Source organism: Tripterygium wilfordii, chromosome 12, assembly GCF_013401445.1.
Source record: "Tripterygium wilfordii isolate XIE 37 chromosome 12, ASM1340144v1, whole genome shotgun sequence".
In the NCBI taxonomy this organism is placed as follows: Eukaryota; Viridiplantae; Streptophyta; class Magnoliopsida; order Celastrales; family Celastraceae; genus Tripterygium; species Tripterygium wilfordii.
Genome location: NC_052243.1, coordinates 1786491 through 1805808, shown reverse-complemented (window position 1 = coordinate 1805808; position 19318 = coordinate 1786491). Strand labels below are relative to the sequence as shown.

The following is a 19318-nucleotide window of genomic DNA, read 5'->3' as shown; positions in this document are numbered from 1 at the left end:
CAAGTATTCCTATTAACTATTGTGTTATTTGAACATAAATAATTGTTACACAAACACACATACAATAAAATATATTACTACTCTCTAATTTTATAGCCTTTCCTAATAATCATTTTAAGACATAGTAAAATTTTTAATCATTTGGACTCTCGATATGAACCTAAATGCAGGTAGTCATATCTGCATGCGCAGAGTTTTTCATCTGATGAAAAAATAATTTTGACCAAAGCCCACCTAACGATAAGGGCATTACTTCAAATGAGAGTCAAACTCAAAATCTTTCGAATTTTTACAGTTTTTCTCTATAGAAAGTTACTCCTATGATATTACCCTAAATTCACCAGAGGGATGAGCTCAATATATTAAAAGTCGAGGGGTATTTACGCATATTGTTGAAAACATATTTATAATTATTTTTTATTGAATAATTGTTTGTGCACATCAGAGCGCCTGGACCTACACAATCCTCTGTGATGGACCAACGATAATATGGAAGGAAGAGAGTGGCGGTGTTTGTTTGGAAAAGCTAGTTGGATAGAGAAGTCATGGCGTGCAGTTGGAGTTTGTTCTCTGTTCCTCCTCCACTTCTGGACCTTTCAATTTCTTCTCGCTCAACCAGTCACGGCAGATACTGGTTCACGCATTCCAGAAAAGGAACGAGAAGAAGTGCACGAATCGTAGTTAATGCCACCGAAAACAACAACCAAGACGAAGATGCGCAGGGATTCAATCCGTTTGGTTTTGTCACGGATAATCCGTCGAGCAGGAGCGCCATTCAGCTTCCGGAAGTCCCTGCCGAGGACGGCAATGTCGGCCAAATGCTCTACGTATGCCTCACTATTCTTCTTTTTCTTCTTTTTTTTTAGTTGTTGTAAGCCCTAATGTGTTTCTAATTTTAGAGAATTGAGGACAAAGGGAGGGAGTACGGCTCATACGTAGATATTGGGGATCTAAGATGGTTTTTGAGAGAAACTGGTATTTTTTTAATTTAACTTCATTTCGTTTTTTTCTACCTAAGAATTTTGAAATTGGAGTTTGAGGTTGCAGGATCACCTGAAACTAGACGTGGAACAATTGTCTTCCTGCACGGAGCTCCTACACAATCTTACAGCTATCGGGTTGTTATGTCTCAGGTAGTTCAGCTTTATATTTACTTAAAAATTATCAATTTTTAATGTGTTTCCTTTGTTAATGGTCAGAAATTGGAATGCTGTTTGCAAGATAATTGCTAGGATTTCTGTATAAACTCATTTTCCTTCTCATCGGTGGTTATTGTTTGTTGTGTTGTACATGAGTGGAAGTACCCCATATTAAGTGAACAATGTCATTAGAATGTTATTATTCTCTTTCCTTTATGGAGGAGATAATTAGAGGTTAGAAATTTGGCTTTTTTAATTTCAGACAACTTGGATTTAGTATTTGTACCTATGTTGGTGTGAATTCCTAAATAGTTTCTGTATTCCTCGAAGAAAGTAAGAAACAACACTCTTAATGTTGTATTTGTTGAGTTAAATTTCTGTAAGGCCTGCGGATGTGGCGCCAAATTATTGAAAATTTATAATACGTCATTTGATTGAGAATCAAAGTCAGATATAGCTCATTTACTACTTGTATGTTAAAGTATGGTTGTTCTACTTTAAGGTGATTGTACTTGTTTTGCATTCCTTTATTATGCTACGTTTGCACAATTAAAGCAGTTCATATGATTCCTTGAGTAGATGTCAGATTCTGGGTTCCATTGCTTGGCACCGGATTGGATAGGATTTGGATTCAGTGACAAGCCGCAGCCAGGATATGATTTTGATTACACAGGTTAATCTTCTAAGAATAAATTTTTTTATTTCATAATATTATTTTTGCTCTGTGCTACTTTCTGCTACTTTCTAAAACTTGAAAATATTCTGCCATTACAGAAAAGGAGTTTCACGAGGAATTCAATAAATTACTCGATGTGCTTGGTGTCAAATCTCCTTTCTATCTAGTTGTACAGGTCTGAAAAGTTATGTAGAAGGCGAACTATTAGATATAATATCTTTTAAATCTTCAAGTGAGCCATTTGTGAAAAACCTTGCTTTTATTTATATTTACATCTATTTGCAACATTTTGTAAGAGTTCGCTTCGTTTGATATACAGAATTGCTCCAAACTATCTAACATGTGTTCTCGAAATTTCTCGGAAGGGTTTTCTTGTAGGTTCATATGGATTGACTTGGGCCTTGAAAAACCAAAGCAAGATATCAAAGCTTGCTATTCTGAATAGTCCATTGACAGTTTCATCTCCCATTCCTGGACTATTTCAAAAGCTAAGGTTCAGTTCTTATTGTACATGTTAATGAATGCATATAATGTGTGACATATTGAGAATTAATACACATAAGTCTGTAGTTTTGTTTCTCATTAAAATTTCTTGATAGTATAGAGTTTCCGCGATCTTCTGAATGCATAGTGTCGTTGTGCTTTCATTTTCAACCTTATTATGGGTGGTTACTGGTTAATATGACAGATGCTTTGAAACACCTAAGCATATACATCTGCTTTGAGTTTCCACCTGAAAATGGATGTTTCAATTGAATTGTCACATAAATTTCCTTCACTCTTTCATATTTCACATAAATGGATGCGTCGATTGTGCTTCATTACCTAGAATGCATAAAAGATATCTCTAACTCTTGTATGACTTTGTACTTCTTTTTTTTTCTTCATAAAGAGTGTTTTTTCTTTTTCTCCAGAATCCCGCTCTATGGTGAATTCACTAGTCAGAATGCTATTGAAGCTGAGCGCTTTATTGAAGCAGGTAGCCCGTAGGTATCCAAATGCATCTCATATATATTACTACCTAAGCTGAACCTGCGATTTTAAGTATTGTTTCCTGTATGCATATATGTCTTTGGCATTCCAAATCTGATTTTCAATGCCAACATCTTGTGCCTGTCTATGGTTTGGCATTTTGAGTTTCGACTCACATTTTTTTTATCACTAATTAATGTAATAACTACTGATTTCTCTTTTCTTCTGTGAATCTCTTACCATTCTGATGACTTGGCTTACTAAGTAAGAAACTTCAATAGTGTTTTTCTTAACAGACTTCCTGGGACTTGGTGGGGTTCTTGAATAGGATTTTAACAAAGAAGTCTGAAGTTTGAGCGGGGGGCCAGTGGTACCTCAATCGATTATCATAACTGTGAAGAATGTATGTATATATGGAGACTTAGGCTTATAATTGTGAAGCCGATGAATAACAGCAGGCGTTACCTCTCTCTAGCCTTAGGGGGGTTGTCGTAATTTTAGTCGTGCCTACAGACATCAAATATGCAGCTGATGTTGCTATATTTAATTTGGTCTATAGTTAATGTTACAGGGATCTGGCTGATATGTGAAAATTCATATTCTGCATTCTAAAGATGTGTGAACAATCATAATGCAGGCATTACGGTTTAAAGTACGCTATTGAAGTTATTATTTGAATGTTATTGTCGTTTAATGGCTCATTTTTTGTTGTTTAATGGCTCATCTTTTGTTCTAACAGTTATTATCTAGTATATTACGAGAGTATGCTTTCTAGATTCTATTGGAGCAAAAAATACTTCCCTGTATTTCATTGACAAACGAATTGTTTTTTCCCCTTTTTGCAGTTACGTTTTGAAGAATGAGAAGGCTGATGTGTATCGATTACCCTATTTGTCTAGCAGTGGACCTGGATTTGGTATGCATTCATTACTGCATTTGGCTTTTCCCCAGAGAAAGTAATATTATGTCATTGGTACAGATTTTAAATTTTTTGCTTGTAGATATGTCAAATGCAAGAGAATAAGTTCTTCAAACATCCCTTAGTTCCCATTTAATAACTATTTTCGTTGTTGAACCAAACACTGGCACTCTTATAGAGATCTTTGTTGAATTGGTGGCTGAAAATTGAAAAACAATGCTTTATAAGTTCTAGAGAACTTGAACTAAACAGTTTTTGGGGTCGGGGTACTTCATTGTAAGAGAGACATGGAATGACGTATGTGGTCATGGTCTCTTGTGATATGCATGCCATATAGTTCTATGACATATAGAAGAGCCACATGGGTTGAATTCCTGAAGGGAAAGTTGAGTGGCAAGTGAACCTATCTTCCGCGCATCTTTACTTTTGAATTCTTTTGAAGAAAGAAACTAGTAAATTTATTACTAAACATTAGTGGAAGAATGTGATCCTTGATTATCTACATCATTAATTGAAACTGTGAAGGCTACCTCTCTTTTTTTCTTTTTTACCTTTTCTCAATCTGTTATTTTGGTATATCAGCTCTACTTGAGGCGGCACGAAAGATTAATTTCAGGGATATCTCAAGCCAAATTGCAGCTGGCTTTGCATCTGAAAGGTAAAAATTTTATTGATTGCATGCGCTTGTATGATGAGCTGTGGAAAGCTGCATATTTACTTCCTGAGCAAAAGTTGTGTGGATTGGATTTTTGTGTTGGAAAAAGATAATAATAGTTTCAACTATGTGAAATTTATGAATCTTTAGATAAATGTCGACGAAAGCGTATTTTGTTTAATTTATCTTGTGAGTCAATGCGTGGTTTGATGAAGTTTGTACTACTTTATCCTTACCTTCTTTGTCTGTGTTATGTTTCATCGGAACTTACTTCAGATGGGATAAGCCTATACTACTTGCTTGGGGAATGTCAGACAAGTATCTGCCTCAGTCTGTGGCAGAAGAGTTTCAGAAAGGTAACCCTGTTAATATCAAGCTCAAACTGATCGAAGGTGCTGGACACATGCCACAGGAAGATTGGTTTGTAACTCTGTCACACCATTCCCGTGGATTTTGACCTTCTTCTTTCCTCTTGTTCTTTCACCAACTCTTGGCTGCATACCTTATCAACAGGCCTGAGAAAGTTGTTGAAGCTCTGAGATTCTTTTTCTGAAGTCAAGTTGTGATACAATATTGGGAATGGATAGAGTCTTCTGGGAACTATTAGCCAAAGGTCTAGGTATAGTTATCAACTCTGCTACTGAACTATCTGCTAGCAGCTTTCTTACAAACCTTGATGTCTAGTCAGTTCCTCCGTAAGCTACTGGTTCAGCTACAAAGCAACATCAGTTCCTCTGCCGACTTATCTATTTGTGGAACCTGATGCAACATCAAGTCCCATGAAACTGCTCTTCGTACACGTAAGAAGTATGACCCTGCTATTTTAATGTACAATGTTTTGTGAAATATGTACATATTATTTTGCCTGATGCACAAAAGTTTCCAAGTCCTTTACATCAACCGTTTTTTGGTTTCAGTCCCTTCAAAAGAAATGTCAAAGTAAAAACGTAAGCACTTAGCAATGGTCGCAAAAGAAAGCAATAGAGATAGCAATCCACCTAAGATTACTAGATACAACCATAAGAGGGATTCCATTCTTCTAAGCATCACAGAGCAGTAGAAAGATATGAACATAAGTAATCACAAATGAAGAGGTACCATTAAAAATAAGTTAAAACCATAAACCCTGTCTTTGTCATTCCCCAAAACCCGGCCAGTTTACATGGCCATTTCTCAACATAAACTACTTGCCTCTTGTAGACCTTTTACCGTTTTGGCTGGCAGCAATTTTCTTGGATGCTGCCTTGGGTTGCTTATCATTGGTCACCTTCCCACGTTTCCGCTTTTCATCTTCTCCATTGTCCTGATCATCACTTTCATCACTTTCCCTAGCTTTTCTTTTGGCTGCAGGCTTCTTCTTACCTCCTTGTTTTGACTCCCGTCCATTCTTTGATTTGGAACTTTTAGCAACTACCGCTTCCTCACTTGCGGGGTCATCATCATCTCCATCACTGTGAACAGAACCAGTATCATCTTCACTTTCCTTAGAATTTCGTTTTGATGGAGGCTTCTTAGTACGACCCTTAGACTTTGATTCCCTCTTTGGTTTGACAATTTCAGCTGTTTCCTCTTCCTCGCTTGCTGGTTCATCAACATCATCATCTTTTCTACCTCCTTTTCTTTTAGACATTTGCTTTGTTTGCTCGCCTGCCAGTTTTGCGGCTTGGCCTCCACTCAACTTTTGTAATTCTGGAACATATGCTGTTGTCTAAATCCAAAAACACCACCCATTAAGCCATGTACGAAAAAAGAGCAATTAAGAACAATATTGTAGGTCCTATGTTAGGAAAAAAAATACCCTTCCGCCAGCAGTGATAAAATCAATCACCTTCCCTGCCACATAGTGGAAGCTTATCAACATTTTTATTAATGGAAATTGTAAATGTCTCGTGAGCAGAAAGAATCAATTATGCCAATTAAAAGATGATTAAAAGAAGTAAATTGTTGTTACACATGAACCAACGCAGAACATATACTCTCATACCCATGAATCCTACAAAAACTTGGGACCTTATCAGATGTCCCCAAAGGGACAAAACTTGGGAACTGACAGTCCCAGGGAATCAATATCAAACATATATTTTTCCATAAAAGACAAATATCATGCATATTTCCATTAAAAGAATATCACGGAAGATCAGAAGCCAAACCGTCAACAAAAGCCATGCCAGGCTTCTTTTCGTGGGAATGGAAAATCCAATTATTAGGGAACTGAGTACTATCTGCCCCGACTTCAAGTGCTTTTTCAAGGACCTATAAAATCAACATTTTGCAAAAGTTACCTCATAAGTTTCTTACCATTGACTTTCCCAGGCTTTTTTCCCCACCGAAAATGAAACAACCATTCAAGAGGAAAGCGACTACATTCAGCATCAACTTCAACAGCAAACTGAATTACCTACATTGATTGCCCTCTACATTTTCCATGAAAACCGAATGTTTTACAAAACAAATCTCTGAAATCCAGTAAAACCCCAAGTCAAAAAGAGTCTCCTACCTCTTTAATGCACTTGAGCAAAGTTGCACAACTTTCTTTGGACAGGCTGGCAACACTCTGCAGTGGGTGAATCCTCGCCTGCAAGACAATGGAATAAAGATTAGTTAAGCCAGTTACAACTTGGGCAAGACTAATTCATAATAAAAAGAAGTTACAGATCACTACTAAAAATTCCTGAAATAACAGTCAACAAAAAAGAAGATTTGCATCGAAAAAAGGTAGATGCTTCTAGGTCAGTGGCTATATTTGATTGTGTAAAGAATCTGCTTCTTAGAAAAACTAATCACACCAATTTTCCATCTCGGTGACGACACAAGCAAATGTACAAATGCAAAAGGAAGTTCTCAATAGAAAGAACCTAATTTATGTTACACTTTCTCAATATAGCCTTAAGTTACCTACAACAAGACCATCCTAGTTCAATATATCATAGTGGCTACACACAGGAAAAGGGCTTACAACTCTAAGATCTTCAGTTTTTTTATGGCTTCTAGGTTCTTCAAATCTTTCTAAGTAACATCAAGATGCTGCAACTTCAAAGCACACTTGATGTTTTTCTATCATGGGGAGCTTACCAATTTAAGATGTTTAAACCCAACGCCAACTTCAGCCTGGCCTTGCTGCCAACTGATTTGGAACACTAAAAAGTCAAAAAAATTTCGATTTGCCAAAGTTAAACGAATTGGTACTTATAATATATGTTTCCCTCCAACACTAGGCAATTCTCAAGTGGGTGTAATACCTCTTACTAAAAGCACATATAATCTGAAATTAATTAATCCCCAAATATAAATTTACATAATTCCACATTAATCGACCACTTTCTCTTTAAATCCTCAAACAAATTAATTGGGATGAAAAATTCAAACATTTAGCTCTTATTGCAGTTACAGAGCAGATCTCATCTTTCTTCCAGCTACCAAAAACGAAAGATAAAACAATAAAATGAAAATCCTTTTCCATTTGATAGCAAAATACTTTTCATAAAAATAATTTTCTGTGACAACTAATGAGTAGGCCTTATTTAAGGATGAGGAATCAGCTTGCAAAACTAGCTGCTCTATTCATTTCAGGAGAAAAACTTATTATAAAGGTGTTTGTACAGTTGTACTCAAATTCGACTCAACTAGCACATACCATGTGAAGATCATCATGGACATTTTTTGCCATCACGTTCAAGAAAATCCATGCAGAAACCATAAAGCACTAAACATAGTTATGCAAACTTGATACCATTGAGTGCTAAGATCTAGAGCTATAAATTTAACACAAGCTTCATATACTCAATATTAAAATTTAAAGGTAAACTAACTTGGTATAGCACTTCGTCTGCAATCCAATTGCCAATACCCGAAATAACGCTCTGCAATAATCAACAAAGTTAAAGTCAAAACTTTAATAGGCCATGCAAGACCTAATAGCATAAAGATCTGTATACTTCTAATCCAAGTCAAGTAGCGCCATACACAGTTTTGAGTTATAAAATAGCTAAAAAATCATTCACTCGAAAAAATCGACTTTCCATAAAATGATCACTAAAACTAATTCTTTATAGCATGCAGAATTTTCAAGCTCTCAAATGTAAAAAAACATACGTGCTTTGTAGAGGATCCTCGATTACTAACTAGTAACTACTGAAACAAATCCCATAAAGCACATAGGATATTCAACAACTGAATGTTCTCACCACAACCAAGGCCTGTGACTGGCTATAAGTGAACTTGAATCAGCATTAAGCAAATGCACTTGGGACGCCTAAAGTGTGGACATCAACTTAACCCAACGTAGATGCACTTTTGAAGTACGTAAGGGGAGAGAGAACTATGTGTTATGATATGAGTTTTGATGATGAAGTGTGCATTCTATATGTTGATCAAAATATGTGTTCTATGTTTGCTATGCATTCTTAATTATATTCTGAACTTGTTTCTATCCTTTAATGCTTTAATTTGCAAGGCTAACAAAGATCAAGACATGAAGCTTTTAATCAAGCTTACAAGTCACTAAGTTTCAGGTTTCAGATTTCATTATGATTTGTCTTGTTGTTTTGGCCATTACTAATCTTACACAAGTTAGCATATCACAAGTTGTCATCCTATAAAGTCAAAGCTTGCTGAAATTCAATGAATGAGTACAGAAAAGAAAGATTAGCAGCTGATTTGAAATGGCAGCTAGCAAAGCATGCTGAAAATTAAATTATGAAGACTTTCCTAGCACCTACAAACATCACATGTTCAAGTTACTGCAAAAAGTTAAAGATGGCTGCAATTGTTGAAAAGAAAAGCAATGAAGTAGGTGAAAGAGATAAGAAGTCAAAGTTGGCTGTAAAAGAAGTTGGAATTATTGAAGAGATGAAGAAATAAATGGAGAAGACAAGAAGTGAAATATAGCTGCAAATGGGAGCTGAAATCTTTCAAGATCACAAAGCCTTAAAAGTCAAAAAGGTCTAGCTCCATGCAACGGTCATGTTTAGGAATTCTAGTGCATATAAATGCTTCTATATACTCCATAGAACAACACAGAACTTGATTCCAATTCTCTGAGAGTTTTACAAGCATTCAAGCCTTCATTCTTACTCAGAAAATACTCAAGCTTCATTGTACACTCCTTGATCATTATAGAGTCACTTTGTACACACAATTAAGAGTCTAAGTGCTGGTGGTTAGCTTACAAAATCACAAGAAAGTGAGGCTGGCACTTGGTAAGCCAAAACAGCCATTGTAAAGTGAAGTTGGCACTTTAAACAACAGCTGGTGTAAAGAGAGAGGCTTGGCTCTTCAACAAGCAAATCATAGTGGATTCAAACTCTCAAGGAGGAGCCTTGAGGAGTGGATGTAGGACTATACGTAGCCGAACCACTATAAATCTGTTTGCACTCTCTTACCCTACTCTTTACTTGTTTATTTGTGTGTGTGCTTGTTGTATTTAGTTCTAGTACTTGATTCCTACTTGAACTAACCTAGACCTCAAGCTTATATTCACTAATATCAAGTTTCTATAAGATTTAAAGTAATCTGAAATCAGTAGGTTTAAACTCAAATTTGACATATTTTTAAGGGTAAAACAATTCACCCCCCCCTCTTGTGTTACCTAGATTCTTTCAATTGGTATCGGAGCAAGGTTTTAAATTCTCATAAGAACTAACATTCTAGAGAATTAGATGGCTGAAGAGTTTGGAATGTCAATTAATAAACCACCATTCTTTAAAGGAAAAGACTATGCTTTTTGGAAAAATAGAATGGAGATTTTTCTACAATCAAATGACATTGAGTTATGGGAAATTGTAGCAAATGGACCATATAAACCAACAAAACAGATCAAGAAAGGTGAAGAAGAATCAGAGATTGATAAACCTAGAAGTGAATGGAGTGAAAATGACAAGAAGTTAGTGTCCTATAATGCAAAAGCTAAAAACATATTACACTGTGGACTAAGTAGACAAGAATATAATCATATTTCTACATGTGTAACAGCTAGAGATATATGGAAGAAATTAGAAGTTAAGCATGAAGGGACAAGTCAAGTTAAGGACTCTAAAATAAATATTCTTGTTCATAAGTATGAGTTGTTCAAAATGGAACCTCATGAGTCAATATCTGATATGTATGGAAGGCTTACTGGTTTAGTAAATGATTTAACTGCTCTTGGTAAAGTGTTTTCAGATGCAGATCAAGTTCAAAAGATCCTAAGATCTCTACCTAAAAAGTGGGATGCCAAGGTGACAGCAATTCAAGAATCAAAGAACTTGAAGACATTACCTCTTGAGGAACTCATTGGTTCCCTAATGACTCATGAGCTAAAATTGAAGGATAGAGAAGTAGAGGAAGAAGAGGACAACAATAAAAGAACTACTGCACTTGCTGTACATAGTTCCCATGAAGATAGTGAAGATGATAGTGATGCTGATACAGCTTTGCTGGTTAAAAATTTCAAAAAATTTATGAAGTACAGGAAGAAGTTTCCTAACAGAAGCAAAAGAAATGAAAAAGGTAAAACAATTGATGAAGTTGTTTGCTTTAATTGTGGCAAAGCAGGACATGTTAAAAATGAATGTCCAAGGAGGAAAAGAGCACACTACATAGATAAGAAGAAAGAAGATAAGAAAGCACTTAAATCTACTTGGGATCTAGATTCTTCAGAGTCGGACCAATCTGATAATGAAGATATCAGGGCAAACTTTTGCCTAGTTGCTAAGGAAGAAGCTCATTCTTCTGCAGAGGTTAGTGAATCTGATTTGGACTCTGATTATGATGATATTTCTATTGATGAATTATTTAAATCTTTCCAGGAAATGTGCAATCAAAATGAAAAACTTATCTTTGTAAACAAGAACTTGAAAAAGGAAAATACTAGCTTGAAAGATAAAGAGAAAGCATGTCTAGAAGAAATAAGTAAATTACAAAGCAAGCTTAACAACTTAAACATAGAACTAGAGGAGCTGAAAAATTTTAAGGACATTACTATGCCTGATAATTCAGATTTGCTAGAAGAACTTAGATGTCTAAAAGAAAAGAACAAATGCTTAGAAGAGTCTTTTAAAAAATTTTATGCTAGTTCAGACAAGCTTGATAACATCCTATCTATGCAAAAACAATATCTAGATAAAACAGGGATAGGATACAATCCTACTAAATTGAAGGAAACATTATTAGAAAGAAGCAAATTTGATTTTAATGCCTCTACCAGCTCAGTAATTAAAAATTCCAGATTCAGGTCAAGAACTATAAATAAAAAAATTGTCCAAATTTGGGTTCCTAAAGGAACATATGTTGTTGATACTAACCACCAAGGACCCCACAAAGTGTGGGTACCTAAATAAACACAAATTTTCTGCAGGTTTGTCTAAAATCAAGCCTTAAAGCTTGTGAATGGTTTCTGGACAGCGGGTGTTCTAGACATATGACTGGAAATCCAAAATTGTTTTCGTCCTTCACAAAGAAAGAAGATGGAGGATATGTAACTTTTGGAGACAATGCAAAGGGTAAGATCCTAGGTATAGGGTCTATAGGTAATCTCTCTTTGGTTTGCATTGAAAATGTGCTCTTGGTAGATGGTTTATCTTACAATCTATTAAGTATTAATCAATTAACAGATAGAGATCTTAATGTGTGTTTTTCTAAGAAAAAATGTCTTATAACAAGTGCTGAAAATGTCACAGCTTTAACTGGTTTCAGAAAAGGTAACGTTTATAAAATTGACTTGGAAATGTTACATGCAAGTTCTGTAAAATGCTTAGTTGCATCTGAATTAGTAATTGAAAATTGGCATAGAAGACTTGGACATATAGGTATGAGCACCTTAGCTAAATTGACTAAAAGAGGGCTAGTTAAAGGAGTTCCAAATCTGAATTTTGTCAATAATGGTGTCTGTGATACTTGCACAAGAGGCAAGCAAGTGAAAAGCTCTTTTAAACCTAAAGATGTAGTTTCTACTTCAAGGCCATTACAACTATTGCATTTGGACCTTTTTGGTCCTAGTAGAGTAAAAAGTCTTGGTGGAAAATCTTATGCTTTTGTTCTAGTTGATGACTATACAAGATTTACATGGGTTCTATTTTTAGCACATAAAAATGAGGCCTTAACTGAATTTTCAAAACTAGTAAAGAAATTGCAAAATGAAAAGAGTTGTTGCATATCTAGAATAAGAAGTGACCATGGAGGTGAGTTTGAGAACAATGAATTTGTAAAATATTGTGATGAACAAGGTATTTCACATAATTTTTCAGTTTCTAGAACACCACAGCAAAATGGTGTGGTGGAAAGGAAAAATAGAACTTTACAAGAAATTGGAAGAACTATGATGCTTGAAAACAATTCACCTAAGTATTTTTGGGCTGAAGCAATAAATACAGCTTGTTATGTCTCAAATAGGTTAACAATAAGACCTATTCTTAAGAAAACCCCTTATGAGTTGTGGAATGGAAGACCTCCTAGAGTTGATTATTTTAAAGTTTTTGGATGTAAATGTTTTATTCTAAATACCAAGGATAATCTAGACAAATTTGATTCCAAATCTGATTTAGGTATCTTTCTAGGCTACTCACTGGTTAGTAAAGCCTATAGGGTGTTTAATAAAAGAACTAAATGTGTTGAAGAAGCAATACATGTTAAATTTGATGAATTATCTACTCTAACACCTTCTTGTGAGAAAAATGTGGATATAGTAACAGAAATTGCAGAATTAACAAACAAGGAAAAAGCTGGTACAATTTCTCCAGAGAAGGAAGATGACTCTGAAGAGGAAGTTGACATTTTTGGAACTAAGAAACAAGAAGAGAAAAATGAGTATAAAACTCATGAAAGCACAACTTCAATACCAACCATAGTAGTGGATCCAAAGAAACCAAGGTACACAACATATCATTCACCAAAAGAAATAATTGGTGATGTACATGAAGGAATTCAGACCAGAAATTCCAGGTTATCATCTCTTAATGTTTTCAATTTTGTTGCACTCATTTCTAAGATTGAACCTAGGAATATAAGTGAAGCTATAGATGACAATGATTGGGTTATTGCCATGCAGGAAGAATTAGATCAATTTCAAAAATGTAATGTATGGGAACTAGTTCCAAAACCAGAAAATAAATCAATCATAGGTACTAGATGGATTTATAGAAATAAAATGGATGAAAGTGGTGTAGTTACAAGGAATAAAGCCAGGTTAGTTGCACAAGGTTATAATCAACAAGAAGGCATTGATTTTGGTGAAACCTATGCACCCGTAGCTAGAATGGAAGCCATAAGACTATTAATTGCATTTGCATGTTACAAAGGAATAAAATTATTTCAAATGGATGTTAAAAGTGCTTTCTTAAATGGAAAAATTAATGAAGAAGTGTATGTTAAACAACCACCAGGGTTTGAAGACTTGAAACATCCAGATTATGTTTTCAAATTAAATAAAGCTCTTTATGGATTAAAACAAGCTCCTAGAGCCTGGTATGAGAAGCTGTCCAGCTTCTTAATTCAATGTGGTTTTAGCCGTGGGAAAATTGATAACACTTTGTTTATTAAGATTAAAGATCAAGATATACTACTAGTACAAATATATGTTGATGATGTGATTTTTGGAGCTACTAATGAGTGTATGTGCAAGGAATTTGCTGCAAGAATGCAGGGGGAGTTTGAGATGAGCATGATGGGTGAACTTACCTATTTTCTTGGCTTACAAGTGAAACAAACGCCTAAGGGAACACACATCAATCAAACCAAATACATAAAGGATCTTCAGATCAAATTTGGAATGGACAAAGCTAAACCTTCTCCAACTCCTATGGCAACTACAACTAAACTTGACATAGACTCAGAAGGCAATGAGGTAAATTCAAAACTCTATAGATCCATGATTGGATCTTTGCTATATTTAACTGCCAGTAGACCAGATATCATGTTTAGTGTATGTTTGTGTGCTAGATTTCAATCAAATCCTAAGGAATCACATCTAAAAGCTGTCAAAAGAATTTTTAGATACTTAAATGGTACCCCTACTTTAGGACTATGGTATTCTAGAGAATCAAACTTTGATTTGTTTGGTTTCTCTGATGCTGATTATGCAGGCAGCATGATTGATAGGAAAAGTACCTCTGGCACATGTCAATTTCTAGGAAGAATGTTAGTTTCCTGGTATTCTAAAAAGCAATACAGTGTGGCTCTATCAACCACAGAGGCAGAATATGTAGCTTTAGCGGGCTGTTGTAGTCAACTATTATGGATAAGACAACAACTAAGTGATTTTGGACTCACATATTCAAAAATCCCAATTATGTGTGATAACACAAGTTCAATCAATCTATCAAACAACCCTGTGCATCATTCCAAAGCCAAACACATAGATGTTAGGCACCATTTTATCAGGGACCATGTCATAAAGGGTAATGTTAGCATAGAATACATTGACACTACTCACCAACTTGCTGACATTTTTACAAAGCCCTTGAATTCTGAGAGATTTAAATTCTTAAGACATGAACTAGGATTAACTCAAACATCTTAGTTTCTACCATGAATCATTTCAGGGGGAGCATTCAATATTATTCTTTTTGATTATTCCAAAAAGGGGGAGAAACATTGACAAATTGACAAACATCAAGACTTAAATCTGATTTAAGTCATACATATTTTGTCATCATCAAAAAGGGGGAGAATGTTATGATATGAGTTTTGATGATGAAGTGTGCATTCTATATGTTGATCAAAATATGTGTTCTATGTTTGCTATGCATTCTTAATTATATTCTGAACTTGTTTCTATCCTTTAATGCTTTAATTTGCAAGGCTAACAAAGATCAAGACATGAAGCTTTTAATCAAGCTTACAAGTCACTAAGTTTCAGGTTTCAGATTTCATTATGATTTGTCTTGTTGTTTTGGCCATTACTAATCTTACACAAGTTAGCATATCACAAGTTGTCATCCTATAAAGTCAAAGCTTGCTGAAATTCAATGAATGAGTACAGAAAAGAAAGATTAGCAGCTGATTTGAAATGGCAGCTAGCAAAGCATGCTGAAAATTAAATTATGAAGACTTTCCTAGCACCTACAAACATCACATGTTCAAGTTACTGCAAAAAGTTAAAGATGGCTGCAATTGTTGAAAAGAAAAGCAATGAAGTAGGTGAAAGAGATAAGAAGTCAAAGTTGGCTGTAAAAGAAGTTGGAATTATTGAAGAGATGAAGAAATAAATGGAGAAGACAAGAAGTGAAATATAGCTGCAAATGGGAGCTGAAATCTTTCAAGATCACAAAGCCTTAAAAGTCAAAAAGGTCTAGCTCCATGCAACGGTCATGTTTAGGAATTCTAGTGCATATAAATGCTTCTATATACTCCATAGAACAACACAGAACTTGATTCCAATTCTCTGAGAGTTTTACAAGCATTCAAGCCTTCATTCTTACTCAGAAAATACTCAAGCTTCATTGTACACTCCTTGATCATTATAGAGTCACTTTGTACACACAATTAAGAGTCTAAGTGCTGGTGGTTAGCTTACAAAATCACAAGAAAGTGAGGCTGGCACTTGGTAAGCCAAAACAGCCATTGTAAAGTGAAGTTGGCACTTTAAACAACAGCTGGTGTAAAGAGAGAGGCTTGGCTCTTCAACAAGCAAATCATAGTGGATTCAAACTCTCAAGGAGGAGCCTTGAGGAGTGGATGTAGGACTATACGTAGCCGAACCACTATAAATCTGTTTGCACTCTCTTACCCTACTCTTTACTTGTTTATTTGTGTGTGTGCTTGTTGTATTTAGTTCTAGTACTTGATTCCTACTTGAACTAACCTAGACCTCAAGCTTATATTCACTAATATCAAGTTTCTATAAGATTTAAAGTAATCTGAAATCAGTAGGTTTAAACTCAAATTTGACATATTTTTAAGGGTAAAACAATTCACCCCCCCCTCTTGTGTTACCTAGATTCTTTCACTATGTTCTCACCGCACAGTATTTCCACATTAAGAAGAAATAGACTGGAAACTGGATATTAGATGAAGATAAGTTTTCATAGGCCTTGGCCACATTACCACAATAGAATGTAGCCATAAGTATGCAAAAGGTAATATCAGCAACAACTCCAAAAGGAAATCAGGAAGCATGATGACTATAATGTGGTTAGAGCCTTGGGGCCTTCTACTACAGTAAGCATTCTAAATTAGTCTCTAGAAGAAAGCAGCATAATCTCACAACCGTACCACAATATTTAGGTATTAGGTACTTTCTCATATCAGTAATTTAAGGTTAATACAACTAGATGTAACTACTACTATAGTTTACAGGCTTAGCATTCAGTAGTTACTCATGGAGAACACAAAACAGAACACAAATGGGAAAGAAAAGGAAAACTTATCAGTGAAGCCATGTTTCCTGAATCAATGGGAATCAAAATGGAACTTCATAATGTACTTACTATGTACAGCGTTAGAGAAAGGTCAGAGAATAAGTACAGAAGCTTACCTGATCAAGCAATAATGCCTTAATTGCAATTTTCTTCTTGCTTAAAGATCCAAAAAATTGATCAATGGTCATAGGCTCGAATAGTGCATCAGGGCCAAGTTCAGATATTGGAGGTACAGAAGTCGGCTGTTCAAACAAAGTTGTTAGTAAAGAACTAACAGAATGACAATGAATGCCAAAACTAGGAGCAGTATGCAGACTAGAAAACAATACATCTTTCAGCAAGCGAACTTTAGCAAATCGCCTCTTGTCAGTGAAAGACAGCTCCAGACCGTCATCTAACTGCAAAGGTCGCAAAATTGTTAAGGGATGGTTCAATGATTTTTGCAAAATGTATGCATTTATTCAAGTCAGTCCAAGAATCATAGTTGCACGAGCACATGATATTTCTACAGAGGCTAAAAATCAATAAAAATGTACAAGACTGCCGTAATGTATGATATGGTACCGAATTTCCAATTTCAAATGAGAGCCTGAACACATATAAGTAAAGAATATTTACAATAAGCAACTCAAATATGTGGAAAGTGTTAAATTCATACCTCAACAAATAACTTGGAATATTTGGAAGGCCATTCATCTGTGTCATTAATAGCAGACCTGTAAAAGGTGTTCTACAACAATCAGCCCTTGCAAATTAATATAAACGGATCACTGGTAATTAGAGGAAAGGATATAAATTGATTCAGGATATGAAAGAAAATGATACCTTCCACCAGGACCACCACAGATAGGAATTTGATTCAAACCATAATAAGTGTTTCTAGTACTTTTTCTTCTTATTTAATTAAGAGGGGGAAAACATCTATAATAATGGCTGTACGACATCCAACGCAGATAGAAATTGGGGCCCTTGTACTCTTCCAACAAAATCACTAAGCTCTCAATAATCATGATCTTCTTCACTCTTGAGAGCTTATGACAATGGTAAAAGGACAGCTTAGTGATTTCTTGGAAAAGTGTAAAAAATGGAAGAGGAAGAGGGGAAGACTAAAATTTTAGAAAATGTCACCTCCTATGCCTTACACGACAATGATAAAAGGACAGCAATTATATATGAATTTGTGATTACTTAATATTGACAGACCACGATTCTATAGTCATTAAGCATAACCAAACAAATATTGAATTGTAGATTCTCCTGCAAAGGTTATATAATTGAAAACATCAAAAAATGATAATATGATATCCCAATTTTTTTTCTAGAAATTATGTTTTTCTTTCACTGTGGATCATAATGGTTGGTGTTGCATAACTCCTGCTTGCGCAATTACCTTTCTCCTTCCATTAAACTCATAATCATTCAAACAAGTGTATTTCACTTGTAGTTTCTACTTTCTATTTCCATAATTGACTAAATTAGTTTAACAGAAATAATCGATAGATAATACAATGCAGTTTGACCTCTACCCATCAAATCGAAAAGAGTCTAAAACCTGCATATCACTGGGTCATTGAAAGTGAAAACCATCAAAGGAAAGCAAAAAATGGCTTCAGCTTTGTGGCATCAACCCATAATGGAAACCAAAATATTTAACAGTTCTCAAAACAGTTGAACCTAAATATTTCAGACTACGCTCACCTCTTGTACTTTGTAACAACAACTCCCTTAATGTATATGGCACCTGCCATACCTGAATAAATTTTAAGCCTATAAGTAATCAGATAGAGAAAAAACTGCAAACAAAATAATTAGAAAAGTTGTTAGGTTTAGAGTAATGTGTGTGCTTTGCTCAATTTAATGTCAGTAACGTACAAAGCCTGTCCCTGTAACGCAGAATATGTTACCAAGAAAAATCGAGAATTAAATTCGAAAAATAAATTGGAAATAACTTAGCAACCCATTAAACCCTAATTTTTTAAAAAAAAATACACATTCGACCAAATAGACAAAAACAAGACCAATCGTTCCTTATTTTAGGGTTCGCAAAGGAGAAAAATTACCGAATTGGAAAGAAGGAAACGGAGGGGAATCGAGCTGGAGCCACAAGTTCTTGCCCTTTCGATGAGCAGAAACGATTGTTTTGCCAAGGATAGCGGCCTCGAAGTCGGAAGGAGAGACTCCATCGATGACTTTGGAGTCATCAGCCACGATGGATCTCTTGATCTTCTTGCCCAGGCAGTGCACCTCTATCGCTCTCCTCGACGCCTCAACCTCCGGTAGCTCCGGCATTATCTCTCCGAGGGACTCTCTGTTTTCGCGCGCTTTTGAGGTACTTCCGTTGGAGAGGAAGAGAAGACTAGCGTGTGAAGGAAACTTACCCAGTAGAGCTCGGACTGCACAATATACAAAGTGTGGCAGGTGGGGCCCGCCGTGGGTCTTCATTCAATGAAGCTTAGTAGTTTACCACGTTGGTTAGGTTTATTATTTTTTTATTATTTTCCAAAGAGAGGGCCAGCCCAATAAGGCCCAAGCCCAAACTATGATGGACTGAGCAACTCTTTTAAACAATGTAAAAGGCTGTTTTTTGAATCTCTCAAAAATAATAATATGTTGAGTGTTGGCTAC

At 35.4% G+C, this 19318-nt stretch overlaps 2 protein-coding genes across 5 annotated transcripts; one reads left to right on the top strand and one right to left on the bottom strand.

Annotated features, from left to right (window-relative positions):
* Positions 1 to 448: 448 nt before the first annotated feature.
* On the top strand, positions 449 to 5250 carry LOC120011006 (cis-3-alkyl-4-alkyloxetan-2-one decarboxylase). The gene is made up of 11 exons (XM_038862003.1): positions 449 to 827; positions 900 to 975; positions 1048 to 1133; positions 1719 to 1812; positions 1914 to 1990; positions 2181 to 2308; positions 2730 to 2801; positions 3633 to 3703; positions 4289 to 4364; positions 4638 to 4781; positions 4875 to 5250. The coding sequence occupies exons 1-11, from the start codon at positions 546 to 548 to the stop codon at positions 4912 to 4914; spliced, it is 1146 nt and encodes a 381-aa protein (XP_038717931.1). The 5' UTR covers positions 449 to 545; the 3' UTR covers positions 4915 to 5250.
* Positions 5251 to 5323: 73 nt separating this feature from the next.
* Positions 5324 to 19064, bottom strand: LOC120011005 (formamidopyrimidine-DNA glycosylase). Of its 4 annotated transcripts, XM_038862002.1 has the most exons (11): positions 18754 to 19064; positions 18392 to 18443; positions 17352 to 17409; positions 17023 to 17091; positions 16810 to 16935; positions 8171 to 8221; positions 6859 to 6936; positions 6660 to 6759; positions 6512 to 6601; positions 6160 to 6194; positions 5324 to 6069 (listed from the first exon to the last, which is right to left on the bottom strand). In XM_038862002.1, the coding sequence occupies exons 1-11, from the start codon at positions 18980 to 18982 to the stop codon at positions 5545 to 5547; spliced, it is 1413 nt and encodes a 470-aa protein (XP_038717930.1). In that variant the 5' UTR covers positions 18983 to 19064; the 3' UTR covers positions 5324 to 5544. The 4 variants fall into 4 exon arrangements, 3 of the variants coding, with proteins under 3 accessions (XP_038717930.1, XP_038717928.1, XP_038717927.1); XM_038862000.1 differs by lacking the exon at positions 6512 to 6601 and having other exon boundaries at positions 18754 to 19063; XM_038861999.1 differs by lacking the exon at positions 6660 to 6759 and having other exon boundaries at positions 6512 to 6614; positions 18754 to 19063.
* Between the last annotated feature and the right edge of the window lie 254 nt (positions 19065 to 19318).

Excerpts from the sequence above, each read along its gene's own strand:
- LOC120011006 (XM_038862003.1), top strand. The coding sequence starts at position 546 with ATGGCGTGCAGTTGGAGTTTGTTCTCTGTTCCTCCTCCACTTCTGGAC. Across the intron at positions 828-899 it reads ATGTCGGCCAAATGCTCTAC|AGAATTGAGGACAAAGGGAG; the intron begins GTATGCCTCACT and ends TTCTAATTTTAG. Across the intron at positions 1,134-1,718 it reads ATCGGGTTGTTATGTCTCAG|ATGTCAGATTCTGGGTTCCA; the intron begins GTAGTTCAGCTT and ends TTCCTTGAGTAG.
- LOC120011005 (XM_038862002.1), bottom strand. The coding sequence starts at position 18,982 with ATGCCGGAGCTACCGGAGGTTGAGGCGTCGAGGAGAGCGATAGAGGTG. Across the intron at positions 17,092-17,351 it reads ATTCCAAGTTATTTGTTGAG|TTAGATGACGGTCTGGAGCT; the intron begins GTATGAATTTAA and ends CGACCTTTGCAG. Across the intron at positions 6,070-6,159 it reads TTATCACTGCTGGCGGAAGG|ACAACAGCATATGTTCCAGA; the intron begins GTATTTTTTTTC and ends TTTTGGATTTAG.